Below are 16,535 nucleotides of genomic sequence, written 5' to 3'. Positions count from 1 at the left end.
AGGAGTCTTAGGGATAAAGTTATTAACATTAAAGTGATGCTAACAGAGAGGAATTGGGAGTATGCAGCAAGGTGTATATAAGTTTTTGTGTGTGAGAGGCTGACTTGATTTGTAAACTTTTACTTAAAGCACAATAAAAATTAAAAAAAAAATAAGGTGATGCTAACAAAACTAAACATGTAACATTTATGTATGTTGTTGTTGTTGTTAGGTGCCGCTGAGTTGCTTCCGGCTCATAGCAACCCAATGGGACAGAGTAGAGCTGCCCCATAGGGTTTCCAAAGACCAGCCGGTAGATTCGAACTGCTGACCTTTTAGTTAGCAGCCAAGCCCTTAACCACTGCGCCACCATGGCTCCATTTATGTGTGGGTATTAAAAACAAAAAAAATATGGAAACACAGAGATAAATGGAATTATAAATAGAATAAATCTCACTATATTATAAATTTTAATTAAATCTAATTTCTGAAACCTTTTTTTTTTTGCCTGGAGTGCTAAGATGGCTGGGAGGAAGGCTAAAAATTGGAAAGTTCAGGTGACCAAAATAAGAGTAGGAAACTTTTTACACGTGAAGTAGAAAAAGCAAAGCCTCACAGAAAGTCAGGAGTTGCAGTTAAACTAATACATATAAAAAATTTCTTTTAATAGTTCTGGTAAGAATTTTTAATGAATGACATTCACTTCATCTGCATCCCTTTGATTTTCTTCTAGTCTATAATGAATGTCTTTAATAAAACAGTAATGTCTTCAAGTAAACATGCCTTTAAGATAAAATTCTTTTACAATTAAAAGCCCATTAAAAACCAAGAATGAGTGTTCCAGTCCTTGAGAACCAGCAAAACATTTGGCACAAAAAAGTTGCTGAGTCAGCTTCAGAATAGAGCCATAGGAAATCCCTGACTTCAGGAGCTACTCAACTGAATCATTATTCCAGTTTCTTGCAGCTAAAATGCTAAAATCTCTTAACTCATTCATAGGGAAAGTCAGTTTTGTCTTTATATAACTAAAACCCCAAAGCCTCTATTTTACTTATTTTGCATTTTGTTCAAATAAGAATCACAAATTAGATTACAGTGCAGTAAGTTATTCTGCATTCTAGAGATAACTAAATGTTGATTATTAGAGAATTGAAACATGACTTAACTATTCCACTGCCTTCATCAATGTAACTTTACTAATCCAGAAATCTTGCCCAGGAAGATAAAAGTTGCAAATAATTTTAATAATTCACTTATCATTCCAAGGACTTCCTGAAACACTAGTTAGCTCTTACACAGAGAGCATCAAAGACAGTTTACATACCAACACCCTTTTAAATCCTTGTCTCCAAATCCTTGCCTTGGCAGCGGTTTAAGGCACTGCTGTGGTGGGGTCAGGGAGGAGGACCCTCTCCTAGGAGTGAGGCCAGAGGCAGGTATAGTCCTAGCCTTCTGCAGGATAGGCACTGGATCTGGCCTGCCTGGCTCCAGCCCAGCTGAAAGGAGTCAGTCAGCCAGGGGTGCCCAGAGTCTGGCACGGTAGATTATACCGGTTCCAAACTTAACATCAATATGCTGGTTTCACTTCTAAGGCAAAGAAATACAAGAGACATTTGATCAAGGTTCCTCTGGAGATGAAATATACAGATTACTTTGTGATTGACAGTGAAAACTCTATCAGATGCTTACATGTTATGACCTATTATTACACTGTGAAAATGTACAAATATCTGAAATGTAAGAAAAGTGAGCCTTAAGTTAAGATGGAAAGAAGACAGATTGGAGGCTTAATGTTGTTAAGATGGCAACACTACTCAAAGCAATTGACAGATTCAATGTAGTCCCTATCAAAATTCCAGTAGCCCTTTTTTTTTTTTTTTTTAGAAATGGAGAAGGTGATTCTCAAATTCACATGGAACTGCAAGAGGACCCGAGTAGCCAAAACAATCTTGAAAAATAAGAATAAAGTTGGAGGACTCATACTTTTTGATTTAAAAATATACCACAAATCTAAAAAGTGTGGTACTGACACAGGACAGATATATAGACCAATGGAACAGAATTGAGAGCCCAGGAATAAATCCATATACCTATGGTCAACTGATTTTTGACAAGGGTGCTAAGTCCATTTAGGGGGAAGGAATAGTGTCTTCAACAAATGGTGCTGTTACAACTGGATTTCTACATGCAGAAGAACAAAGTTGGACCCTTGCCTCGTACCACACACAACAATGAACTCAAAATCAACCAACGACCTAAATATAAGAGCTAAAGTCATAGAATTCTTAGAAGAAAACATAGGTGTAAATCTTCAGAGCCTTGGCTCTGGCAATTGATTCTTAGATAAGTTACCAAAAGTGTGGGCAACAACAAAAAAATGGATCAATTGGACTTCATGAAAATTTAAAACATTAGTGCATCAAAGGACATTATCAAGAAAGTAAAAAGATATATACAAAACGGGAGAAAATATTTCCAAATCATAAGTCTAGTAAGTTTAATTTTCAAAATATATTAAAAAAAACTCTTACAATTCAAGAACAGTATAAAAAAAGACAAATGACCCAGTTAAAACATGGGTAAAGGACTTAAACAAACATTTCTCTAAGATGATACACAAATGGCCAAACTAGCATATGAGAAGATGATTAACGTCATTAATCATTAGAGGGATGCAAATCAAAACCACAATGAAATACTACTTTGTATCCACTAAGATGGCTATAATAATAATAAAAGGAAAACAAGAAGTGTTAGTGAGGATGTGGAGAAACTGGAACCCTAGTACATTGCTAGTGGGAATGTAAAATGGTTCAGTTTCTGTGCAAAACGGTTGGTTCCTCAAAAAGTTAAACATAGAACTACTATACTACCCAGCAATGGCCCAGTGGTTAAAATAGCACAGTGGTGCTAACCGAAAGGCTGGCAGTTTGAAGCCACTAGTGGCTCTGCGGGAGAAAGATGTGCCAGTCTGCTTCCATGGAGATTTACAGCCTTGGAAACCCTATGGGGTGGCTATGAGCTGGAATCAATTCTATGGCAGTGGGCTGTATACCCAAAAGAATTAAAAACAGGAAGTCAAACAAATAATACACATACACGTTAATAGCAGTACTCACAACAGCAAAAAGGTGGAAGCAATCCAAATGTCCAACAAGATGAATGGAAAAGCAAATTATGGCATATACATATAATGGAATATTATTCAGCCATAAAAAGGAATGAAGTACTAATACATGCTACGGCGTGGATGAACTTTGAAAACACGCTAAGTAAAATAAGCTAGACACAAAAGGTCACCTATTATATGATTCCATTTATATGAAATACTCAGACTAGGTAAATCCATAGAGACAGAAACAGATTAATGGTCAACAGGGGCTGGGGAAAAGTGGGAATGGGGCATAAGTGCTTAATAGGTATAGGGTTTCCTTTTGGGGTGATAAGAATGTTTTGAAACTATATAGAATCGGTGGTTGCAAAACATTGTGAATCTAATTACTGTATTTTTATGCAAATAATATGCCTCTGTTTGACAGCCATGCCCTGCCCTCCCCCTCGCCGAGGTATTTTCATAGGCTCTGTTATGTGTTTTTTTTTTTTTTTACATATTGCTGTGAAGAAAAATTAGCATAGCATGCTTGCAAGGATGCCTCACAGAGAGAGGACATGGTTGGTCAGCAAACAAATGACAAAGGTGTACATTATTTGTGTAAAAATACGAAGCATGTCACTGAATGGTTCATTTTAAAATAGTTATTATTTTTTCTTAATTTCCCATTACTCCTTCTCCCAACCCCTGGTGACCACTGATCTTATTTTGTCTCCCTGGATTTGCCTATTCTAGAATATTTCATATAAGTGAGATAATAAAAATATTTATCCTTTTGAATCTGGCTTATTTCACTTAACATAATGTTTTTAAGGTTCATCTATGTGGTGGCATGCGTCAGAACTTTATTTTTCTTTATAGCTGAATATTATTCCATTATATGTATATACCACATGTTGTTTATCCATTCATCTGTTGATGGGCACTTTGGTTGTTTCCACATCTTGGCTATTGTGAACAATGCTACAATGAAATTGGTGTACATATGTCTGTTTGAGTTGCTGCTTTCAATTTTTTTTTTGGGGGCGGTATATACACCTAGGAATGGAATTGCTGGCTCATACAGTCATTTTAACTTTTTGAGTAACCATCAAACTCTTTGCCACTGTGGCTGCACCATAAAATGGTTAATTTTGTTATATGAATTTCACATCAATTAAAAAAAAAAAGATTGAAGGGAAGAATACTGATGACTAGTTCTGCGTGGACTTTGGCAGCAGTATAATTATTTGATTATTCCAGAGGAAAAAAAAAAGAATTAGAGGGATTATAGACCCTGTCTTCTTATGATGATCATAAAACCAAAAACCAAATCTGTTGCCATCCAGGTGATTTCGACTCATAGCGACCCTGTAGGACAGAGTAGAACTGCCCCATAGGGTTTCCAAGGAGCACCTGGTAGATTCAAACCGCTGACCTTTTGGTTAGCAGCCATACCTCTTAACCATTATGCCATCAGGGTTTCCTTATGATGATCAATTAGATCAACTATTACCTGAAGACTTTATTCTTGGAATAGAAGACAACATTTCATCCCTAACTCCTATAGAAGTGAAGCGTGAATAAAACGTGAACTGCTTTAGTCATTTTAGATTTGGATTGAGTTGTTTCTTTGAAAATAATTTATGAACTCTATCTAGTTGGTTAAAACCAAAAAAGAAAAACCAAACCCACTGCCGTCAAGTCTATTTCGACTCACAGTGATCCTACAGGACAGAGTAGAACTGCCCCCACAGAGTTTCCAAGGAGCAGCTGATGGATTCAAACTGCTGACCTTTTGGTTAGCAGCTATAGCTCCTAACCACTGCACCACCAGATTTCCATCTAGTTGGTTAGGGTGTTGTTAAAACAATCTTTGCCTACCTCACAGGTACTCATGCTGACCAACACTTGGAGATTGTAGCTGTTGTTGTTAGGTGCTATCAAGTTGGTTCTGACTCATAGTACAACAGAATGAAACACTGCCTGGTCCTGCACTATTCTCACAATCGTGGCCATATTTGAGACCATTGTATCAGTCACTGTGTCAATTTATCTCATTGAGGGTCTTCTTTTTCGCTGACCCTCTGCTTTACCAAGCATGATGTCCTTCTTCTGGGACTGGTCCCTCCTGATACCATGTCTAAAGTACGTAAGATGAAGTCTTACCATCCTCCCTTTTAAGGAGCATTCTGGCTGTAGTTCCTCCAAGACAAGTATGTTTGTTCTTCTGGCAGTCCGCGGTATATTTAATATTCTTCCCCAACACCATAATTCAAATGCATCAATTCTTCTTTGGACTTCCTTACTCATTGTCCACTTTCATATGCACATGACGTAATTGAAAATACCGTGGCTTGGGTCACATGCACCTTAGTTCTCAAAGTGACATCTTTGCTTTTTAATACTTGAAAGAGGTCTTTTACAGCAGATTTGCCCAATGCAATATGTCATTTGACTTCTTGACTACTGCTTCCATGGGCGTTGATTGTGGATCCAAGTAAAATGAAATCCTTGACAACCTCAATATTTCTATTTATCATGATGTCGCTTACTGGTCCAGTTGTGAAGACTTTTGTTTTCTTTATGTTGAGGTGTAATCCATGCTGAAGGCTGTAGTCTTTGATTTTCATCAGTAAGTGCTTCAAGTCTTCTTTATTTTCAACAAGCAATGTTGTGTCATCTGCATATCGCAGGCTGTTAATGAGTCTTCCTCCAATCCTGATGCCACGTTCTTCTTCATACAGTCCAGCTCCTTGGATTATTTGCTCAGCATACAGATTGAATAAGTATGGTGAAAGAATACAAACCTGACTTTTCCTGATTTTAAACCACTCAGTAACACTTTGTTCTGTTAGAATGACTGCCTCTTGATCTATGTACAGATTCCTTATGAGCATAATTAAGTGTTCTGGAATTCCCATTCTTCTCAATGTTATCCATAATTTGTTATGATCCATACAGTCGAATGCCTTTGCATAGTCAATAAAACACAGGTATTCTCTGCTTTCAGCCGAGATCCACCTGACAATAGCAATGATATCCCTCATTTAACATTCTTGTCTAAATCTGACTTGAATTTCTGGCAGTTCCCTGTTGACGTTCTACTGCAACCATTTTTGAATGATCTTCAGCAAAATCCTACTTGTGTGTGATACTAATGATACTGTTCGATAATTTCTACATTCTGTTGCATCACCTTTCTTTGGAATGGGTACAAATACGGAACTCTTCTAGTCAGTCCACCAAGTAACTGTCTTCTAAATTTCTTGGCATACATGCGTGAGCGTTACATTCCTTTGATGAAATATCTCAGTTGGTATTCCAACAATTCCTGAAGCCTTGTTTTTCACAATGCCTTCAGTGCAGCTTTGACTTCTTCCTTTGATACCATAGGTTCTTAATTATATGCTCCCTCCTGAAATGGCTAAACACTGACCAATTTTTTTTCGGTACAGTCTCTCTGTGTATTTCTTCCATCTTCTTTTGATGTTTCCTGCATCATTCAATGTTTTGCCCATACCCAACCCAGTGCCATCCATAGAATCATTCAATATTGCAGCTCAAGGCTTGAATTTGTTCCTTAGTTCTTTCAGCTTGAGAAATCCTGAGTGCGTCCTTCTTCCTCTTTGCTTTTCTAACTCCAGGTCTTTGCACATTTCATTGTAATACTTTACTTTGTCTTCTCAAGCCGCCCTTTGAAATCTTCTGTTCAGCTCTTTTACTTCATCATGTCTTCCATTCGCTCTAACCACTCTACACATTGAAGTGCAAATTTCAGTCTCTTCTGACATCTATTTTGGACTTTTCTTTCCTTCCTGTCTTTTTAATGACCTTCTGCTTTCTTCATGTATGATATCTTTGATGTCATCCCACAAATCATCTGGTCTTCCGTTATTAGTGTTCAATTCGTCAAATCTGCTCTTGAGATGGTCTCTATGTTCAGGTGGGATATATTCAAGATTGTACTTTGGCTTTTGTGGACTTGTTTTAATTTTCTTCAGCTTCAGCTTGAACTTGCATATGAGCAACTGATGGTTTATTCTGCTGTCAGTTCCTCACCTTATTGTGACTGACGATATTGAGCTTCTCCATCGTCTCTTTCCACAGACGTAGTTGATTTGATTCCTGTGTATTCCGTCTGGCAAAGTCCATGTGTATAGTTGCTGTTTATGTTGTTGAAAAAGGTTATTTCCAATGCATAGGTCATTGATCTTGCAAAATTCTATTATGCGATCTCTGGCGTCATTACTATCCTCAAGGCCATATTTTCCAAGTGCCTATCCTTTTTCTTTGTTTTCAATTTCTGCATTCCAATCACCAGTAATTATCAATGCATCTTGACTGAATGTTTGATCAATTTCACACTGCAGAAGTTGGTAAAATCTTCGATTTCTGCATATTTGTCATTAGTGGTTGTTGTGTAAATTTGATTAATAGCCGTATTAACTGGTCTGTCCTGTAGATATATGAATATATCCTATCACTGACAGCACTGTACTTCAGGATAGGTCTTGAAATGTTCTTTTTGACAATGAATGTGATGCCGTTCCTCTTCACTTTGTCATTCCCGGCATAGTAGACCATACGATTCTCTGATTCATGGGAACCAAGAGCATTATTCAGTATATTGGCACATCCACCCAGTTAGGAATTACAGAGAACGGGAACGCCATTCAGGACACATGTCACTCTGGTAGTCCAAAAGTGGACATAATGACCCATCATTCATACTAGCAGTTGCCTCCTCAGAAGCAGACTTCCATTGTTCTAACATTCAGATTAAGCTACTCTCTGGAAACAACAGTCAAGAATCTGGGTTCCCTGAGCTTCTGTTAAGGTTGTTGGTATAATTTGGGAAGGGTGATGTTTAGACAACATGATGAACATAATTATGTCACTGAACAGTACATGTGAAGATTTCTGAAATTTCAAATGTTTTGTTATGTATATATTTACCACAATTTAAAAAAGAAAAAACGTACTTGTACAACTTACCTTGTACCGGTCTTTGTAACAGTTCCATCCTCCCTATCAAAAAGTGCAATGAGTGGGAATATGGATTTGTTCAGGAACTCAGGGCCGTGAATAGAATAGTAATTTCCCACTTCCATGTATTACCCATCCCCAAACCTATCTTCATATTTGACAATTGTAGATTGAGGCTACCTATCAAGGCTGCATATTTGACAATTGTGGATTTAGGTTCTGCTTTTTTTGTTTAGTGGCCCTTTATTTCAAAATAGTCAATATTTGTTTACCTTCTCCTGAAAAAATCAACAATATACCTAGACTGTTATGCTTCAGAGGTTTACTGAAATATTCTCCCACTTTTCACAAGTTCTCAACCAGCACCTGAAGTATCTTAATTTTCCTACTCTGGGCCTACCTAATTATCATAAAACTTTACTCCTAGAATGTGGTCCTTTGCCAGAGACAAAATCTTTGCCACATGGCAGAATTCACTGAGGTCACCAGAGCCTGTCAATTAGCTAGAGATAAGAGGATTAATATATACATTAATAGTAGATAGCTTTTGGATTAGTCCACGATTCTGGAAAGCTTTGGGAACAAGGAGGAGTTTTTGACCTCAGCAGGAAACTCAGTGAAGAGTGGTTAGCAATTTAAAGAACTTTTGAGTGTTCCAATGCTTTCTAAGGAGCTGGCTGTAGGGGCTAATACAAAAGGAGATAAAATCGAGGCTAAGGAAATGCCTGGACTGAGCATCATGCCAGATAGGCAGCCCTCACTAAGATTAAAAATATAGCCCTTATAATACCTCAAGAGATGAAATCTTTGGTTTAAAAGTAGTCAAAGAGGTTATTATAGAACACTAGCGATTAGCTCCAGAGTCAGAAAAGAGGTACTGGTGGAAATCTGGATGTAAATTGCACAAGGATAATCTAACAATGGCTCTTTAGTAGCAATGCCATCAAATGAAATATTACAAAAATATTTATATGAAATTACCCACCACTGCAAAAACAAATTAGCCACTCTACATAATTAAAATTTGCAGGTAAACTTTACTATGTCTCATCTGTCACCAGTGTAATTCTAGTGAAACTAAAAAGGTAGTATATAGATAAGAAATCAAATGAATACCTCCAAATGGATTTCATACCACTACTCTCTGCAGTAGGTTTTGAATATCGTGGTCATTGTTTGCTTATTCTTGGGAAGGAACGAAGCCTTTCCTTGACAGAGAGCTACAGCTCTAACGGTAGCAAACACATTACCTGAATTTTTGTTCTGGTCTCTGTCTCTGGCTATAGAGGCACTCATTCTATTTGGCCTGTTAAAAGAGTTTCGCAAAGCTCTGCTGCCTACTCAGAAACTTTACTGACCATATCACTCCCAATTTTCAGGAAATATAGAAAGGAAAAATATAATTCTCGAACTCAAATTAGCAAAATCTCAGAGATTCTTCTATTTCCATTGTCTACGATATTAACTTTAATGCCAATAAGATCAATTCCTGGAGTTCACTGACTCTCCCACATGCGTTAGTAACAGGCTGGCTCATACAACTAGGAATATTACATGTGATTCTAAAGTTCTACATTTTTGCAAGCAAACATGGCCAAATAGTGCAAATTTTACCAACAGGTGTGAGCATCCTTTCCTCAACATCCTTCTAAAGAATCCTTGTATGACCTAAAACCCAGAGACCTAGTCTTTTGGAAGAAACATCAAAGAAAGACAGTTCTGGAAACCCACTGGAAAGGACCTTATCAGGTACTGTTAACAATTAGCACAGCTGCGAAGCTCCAAAGGTTTCATCCTTGGATTCATGTCTCTCAGTTAAATAGACATAATTCATTCTTAAATTAATGTTAGATGGTCCTAATGGATGATGGGGACCTCAAGCTAAGCACTTTTAGGGATCCTCTAGAAAAAGATAGTCCTCTGAAGGAGAAAACTTCTACTCAAGACCTTTGATCACATGAGATATTCAGAGCTTTCACCTAAAATCCATAAAACAAGAATGCTGATTGCCACACTTCAATTTGCATTCCTTTGTTCTTTATTTTCAGAGTTATTTTCTTTCCTCTTTTGCTGGTTTAAGGCTTCTTATTACTATGTTACATATATTGCCTCTGTTCTTAATATTACTTTTTGTATCCTTAATCATTCCCTGGTATGAGTTCAATACCTGGCTATACTTTCTTGTGAACTGGCTAAAGCATACAACCAAACGGATTTTGTACACATTTTTCTTTCCAAGTCATCCAGATTCTCTTGGTTCAAGTTCCTTGTAATGAGTCAGTTGGTTTCCTGGGTAACTGGACTCAACTAGCAGGTGACTCTTCAGATGGCAAACTATATAACATGCCAGAGAGACAGAAATTTGAAACTTCCTATTACATCATATGAAAAAGAAGAGATTCCTGTCTCCACCAAAATAATACTTGGACTTTTTGTGGTAACTTGCCTTAACCAAAATTTAATGAAAATGGAAATTGGATAAGAACTAGGAAACAATGGTGTATTATTTCGAGGCTGTCTCACTTGCAGATCTTACAAGTAAGATCCTCAGTGGCTGGTACTGGATTTATGGTAGAAAAGCCTTCTGGCTGCTACCCGCAAACTGGACAAGAATTTGTTATCTTGGTAAACTGATGCCTGATTTCAGGAGAGTCTCCAACATCATCTTGGGTCCATGTTGGCCCATCAATTTCTCTTCTATGAAAAAAAGATTGTTAGATAACTTTATTTAAAAAGGGAGAGGGGAGAGAAAAAGTGGGCCTTGATTAAAGAATCAAAATCCTGACCACTCATGGGAAATTCTGGATTGCTTTCTTCTCACAAAGCCTCTTGGCTTCATGATTTACAGGAGGCCCAGAAAGAAGAGAAGACCCTACATGTTATGATTCAGAGAATAGACAATGGTACCAATGCTAAAGAAGTTGCTTGAAAGGTTCATGAAGTTAGACACTTGAGATGTAATATTGGCCTCTCAAGGAATAACGTGCTGCTTTAGTGTAAGAATGTCATTCTTACAACCCTATAGACCTCTCTGGGATCTTTGGTATTACTAAAAAAAAATCCAGGAAGCAAACAAAGAAATTATAAAAATTAGGTAATATGGCTAATAACCTGGTCCTGTAAGCTCCTCAGACTGGATGTGGAATCTATTCTTTGGCTTAATTTTCACTCTTCTGACACCTGGCAGATAAAAGGACTACAAACTCTGATTGTAATCCTTCTCTTCACATTTGTGTAGCAGGGTTCAGATGTGTGATTGCCACAGTCCTAAATGCTGCTGTGCATCTGCTGTCCCACCAAATGATTCAATAAATGATCATCTAAGAAAAAAAATAGATAAATTTAACACTTATGGAGGTTGAAAAAATCTCCCCCAGATACTTGATATACGATTATGATATCTCAGCTAGGGGTGAAAGTCTGGATTGGTCACACCCTTTAGATATTAATGGTCTATCTTCCAGCTAAGGTTGAAGAATGATCATAAGGGGAACCCTGAGACCTGATTAAAGTAGAAAGAACAGGAAGAGTACACACGGATTAGTCATCTTGACTGGGGGGAACTCAGAGAAGGCTTCACAGAGGAGATCACACTTGAACTGAATCTTGAAGGATAAGTAAGAGTTTTCCAGGAAAAGAACAAAATAGATATTTTATGCAAGAGGGAAAAGGGTCAAAGAAATAGAGGCAGTAGATAGCATTGAGGGAATTAATGGGGAACTGCAAATAGATTCCATATGACTGCAGTATGGTAGTGCATGGCTGGGGCAAGGAGAGGGAGATACAAGTAGTCAAAACAAGCAGTGAAATATTGGAGGCACAAAGTTCAGAGGTCGAACAGCTCCCGGTGATGAAAAGTATCCTGGGTGGGCCATGGGCATGGGTATGAGTTAAATGTGGTGTTGAAAGGAAAAGACTGTAAATTTATAGAAGTCACAGAACTACGAGGCTCAAAGCTTGGATGGGCTATCTAACCCATTAAAACCTGTTGCCGTTGAGTTGATTCCAACTCATAGCGACCCGACAGAACAGAGCAGAACTGCCCCATAGGGTTTCCAAGGCTGTAATTTTTTTGGAAGCAGACTGCCACATCATTTTCCCATGGAGTGGCTGGTAGGTTTGAACCGCCAACCTTTTGGTTAGCAGCCAAGTGAGCTTAAACCACTGTGCCACCAGGACTCTTGGATAGGTCTAAATGACTATAAGGGCCACCTACATGACTATTTCATCATAACAAAACATGATCAGAAAAATCTGAACTATCATGGCCATTCAAAGTGATTAATAGCCAACAAGCCAGTAAGAGCATAACTGAAATGAAAGACAGACTTTACAACATAAAGAACCATGATAAACGAAAGAAGCCTCAAGGAATCTGTTCTCGACAACAAACTATTTTTGTTCCTAATCACCATAATGATTATCAGTAGCTCATCATTATCTCAGGATCAAAAACAAATGGAAATTAATTATACAGTAGATATCACAAAATGCCACTGATTTTATTTATTTATGTTTAAATTCATGATCTCTGTTCTTCTATTTTAGTGAACACTCAGTCATCATTCTCCCCTGACTCTTAAGCTGCTTATCCTTAGGGTTTTTTTTTTTTTTTCCCCCCAATTTCAACCTTAGATCTTAGTGAGGGATAATAAGACTTTACATCTCTTATTACTGAGCAGCCTCCCTCAGATTCACATGTCTATCAAATGTTGGGTAAACTCATGAAAGTATACAAGTTAAACATGCCAGCTTGTGCCTACTTCTAAAAACTTCTAAGATAAAGGTGCTGGGCAAACAATTGCCCATCAACTCAAGGGTTTCCCAATAAGGTAACAGATTTACAACACAGTAATGGGAAAAATTTCCATTAAAGAAACTAGAATAAAACATGAACTTTTATCTCTCTGAAGTTCTCCAATTAATTTTTTGATTGCTAATTTTTTAAATAATACAGATATTCTACTGGAAACATAAATTATCCAATTTCCTAAAATCCCAGTTGTGTGGGTACCTAGTAGACCCATTTCAGTATGGTCCACCTATGCTTCTTTTTCTGATAATGATCAGGAAGGAGGTGCGATGATGCTAATAAGCGACAGAGAACAATGATAAAATAATTAGCATTTTTAGAGCATTTTTCTCTTAGGATTTTATAGGTCTTAAGGTATTCACTAAGGTATTCACTGTCACATCATTTCAAGGATACAGGTGAGGAAAAGCTATTTATAGCTCTTTTTTTATAAGATAGAAAGATGAATAGTACATAAAGTTAAATGACTTCTAAGTTAATGCTATTAGTCATCAAACCAAAAAGTAAAATTAAGGATTCTTCATCCTTGGTTCAGGGCGCTATATTCTAAAACATGCTGCCTGTGAAGGTAAGGTCTTTTAGGAATTCATATTCAAAAGATGATTATATACCCTCACAGGAGTCACATGTTCTTATTCTTTATTTTTTAGTTAGACTCCTTTAATTAATTTATATTATTTTCAGTCAGTTTGTTTTCAAATAACTTTTTGGCAGTGGGGCAATTAAGGAGGAGTTCTTATCTTAGAGTCGTAGGGAAGTTTATTAGTAGCCTACTAAGAGTGCTGTCAAAGTTCTGCTTTCAACTGGCAAAACGACTAGAAAAAGGGAAATACCCATTAATGCACTGATACTAACCAATGTTTTTAGAAGGTGAATGCCCTAATAGTCATATTCTTGGTATAAACCTTCCCCATTGCTCCTCTTCAGTAGCCCATCTGCAATGATGAAATACTTACTGGCTCTGAGAATGTTCTCCTTGCTGCTGCACCTGGACTGGACCTGCAGAGAGAGTATAAACTCAGTAATTTAGGGCTTATAACAGGGATAGCCATATATACAAATTTAACGGGCAAGCTCCTGAGGTCTAGAAGCAGAGGCTTTATATATCTCAGATATCAAAACCAGTTAGTCAAAATATTTCACATTTGTTGTATGTATTTTTTAATTTATCCTTTCTCTAAAGAAACTTGACTTTTAGAAAAAAAATTTGGGGTACGATACGGCACAATGCTGCACAGAGTTTAAACCAAAAGCAATTTTTTTTGATGTATATTTGAAATCAGCATCTGTAAAATATTTCAATTTCCCACATATTCTTAAATCACTTAGCATATCTCTTGATTCAAGTAATAAAGTAATGCAATTCAAGTAATAAAGTTGTAATCAAATATTCCACTGTAGTAATTTTCAGTATATATAGATATATTGAGGAAAAATACAGAAATCCTTTTATATACAATTTTTACCTCTGATTTTAATACCTTTATTATTTGATTATAATTATAATATTAGTTATGAAAGATGCTCTTGTTGGAAATCAATAAAAATTGAACTTAATTATTTACCTGTTGTTGTGTGTATATGGAAACCCTGGTGGCATAGTGGTTAAGTGCTACGGCTGCTAACCAAGGGGTCGGCAGTTTGAATCCACCAGGCACTCCTTGGAAACGCTATGGGGCAGTTCTACTCTGTCCTATAGAGGCGCTATGAGTCGAAATTGACTCGATGGCGCTGGGTTTGGTTTTTGTGTGTATAGTTTATCAATCAGCAAGTCTTAGCTTTGTGAGTCAAACCAAAGTGGAACATTCTTTTAAATGTTGCAAAACTGTCGAATTCAAGGGCCATGTAGGATGGCATCCAAACTGTCGTTAATTTCAGAGAAAACTCTATTTAAGCTTTATAGCTCTTCTTCCCACTCTGCAGTAGCTTGCCCAAATGGATAGATACACAACAAATTAATTTCTACAACTTAACACAATCTGTTTATTGTAATGAAACAATTTATGAAAGGAATGTTGCAACTTAGGGTGGGTTATGGTTGTCCTTCCCTGAAAAAAACAATTGTTAATGTTTAAAGAAACAACAATTAAAAAAAAAAAAATCACAAACATACACACGAGAGAAAAAAAAACACACACACACCAAAAAAAAAAAAAAGGGAAAATAATTCCAAATATTTAAGTTATTCTCTTTTGGCCCAGATTGTTTAATTAATTTAAATACACTAGAATGGAGAAGCTATTGGAAGATAATATTCTTATATTCTTTTACTCACAAGTCTTACTGAAGAACAATTCTGGACCAAATGGGAAAGAAATCAATGATTGCTTAAAAAAAACAAAACAGGAACAGAGACATGAGAGTGAGGAAAAGAAAAGGAAGAGAGAGAGACTTGTGGGAGTGAATCTAGAAAAGAAAGTATAAGCCTATAGGGGGTGACAGTATGTAAATGCAGAATGTTCTGCTATTTCTTATTGAAAATTCATACCAAGAGGGTAAGAATGACTAATGAACTTGCTGCAAAATAAACAAGCCAGTTGGCATATCATGGAATGAAAATGAGAGTGACTATACCACTATGGCCTTAAAGGAGAAAAGAAACACTAATCGACAAGTTTAATAAAGAGAGAAACTGAGTTTTAAGAAAGTGATTCCAGAACATAAGAAAAAGCTAAAAGAGTGAGAAAAATCTGGGAGAGAGTACGAAAAGAAAGGGGGGAAATGTTGAAAGACAAAAACAGAGTTCAAAGAAGTCAAATGGAAGTCAAGAAAGTCTTCAACAGGATGTAGAAATAGAAGGAGCCCAAACTCATAGCGCAAAGCAACGTTTGCGAATGGAAAGCAGCTCCTTTGATCAGTAATAGTTACTCTTAAGTCGTAGCCTCTATTCCTCCAGAGTTCATCTTTAAGCCCTTCCAATCTAGAGTGGAGCTAGTGTATGGATAGAAACAAGAGATTTATAATGAACAGAGCAGTTCAGATGAGTAGTTCAAATTGTCTCACAAAATGTTTCAACAGATTTAAATAATGTCTAAGTGGAAATGGTGGTGAAGAACTACTTGGCTTTACAAAAACCAAACAAACTAAACCAAACAAAAAAAAACAAAACACCCTCTCTCCCTCCTTACATGGTTTAAAAAACTAACAAAAATTCTTAGCATGAATTTAATAAAGAAACTCAAGTGTTGCTTTGTGGCACCTCAGTTTAGAACTACACAAGTCAAAAGCTTTGGAAGAGAAATCTGCATAATGAAAACAATTCAATTCCCTGAATCTGAGCATTTAACAAGGTTCACCGTATAACCAATGTATTCCCATTTACTTTACATTGGCTATTTGAACCAGATTTGAGAAAATAAACTTTTAAAATCAATGACTGTAAGAATTTATTTACTTCAGTGATCTCAAATATTGAAAAAGCCATGTGGAAAATAATTAAAAAAAACTCAACTCTAATATTTATGTGATAGCAAATGACCCTCTCTATTGCACCACAAAATTAGTCATCTTTTAAATATTTACTTCATTTTATAAAATCCCAATATGAAAACTTTTACCATACCCTCAGTTGCAATGTCATGGGATTTACTTGAAAGAATAAAGCTGAAAACAATTATTATTCTTGTTCTCAAATGTATGCATTAAAAAGAAGGTAACAGAGGT

General features: G+C 36.6%; 1 protein-coding gene across 6 annotated transcripts in view; it reads right to left on the bottom strand.

Moving 5' to 3' along the window:
- The window catches only part of GPHN (gephyrin), a 570,865-nt gene that overhangs the window by 140,847 nt on the left and 413,483 nt on the right, over positions 1-16,535 (bottom strand). For all 6 annotated transcript variants that reach the window (XM_064292607.1, XM_064292612.1, XM_064292608.1 and 3 more), the window contains one exon: positions 13,829-13,871. In XM_064292607.1, the coding sequence (XP_064148677.1) occupies positions 13,829-13,871 (43 nt within the window). The remainder of the gene's footprint in view (positions 1-13,828; positions 13,872-16,535) is intronic.

The sequence above is a fragment of the Loxodonta africana genome, chromosome 10, assembly GCF_030014295.1.
Source record: "Loxodonta africana isolate mLoxAfr1 chromosome 10, mLoxAfr1.hap2, whole genome shotgun sequence".
In the NCBI taxonomy this organism is placed as follows: Eukaryota; Metazoa; Chordata; class Mammalia; order Proboscidea; family Elephantidae; genus Loxodonta; species Loxodonta africana.
The sequence above is the reverse complement of the archived record's forward strand: the minus strand, read 5'-3'. Positions and strand labels throughout refer to the sequence as shown.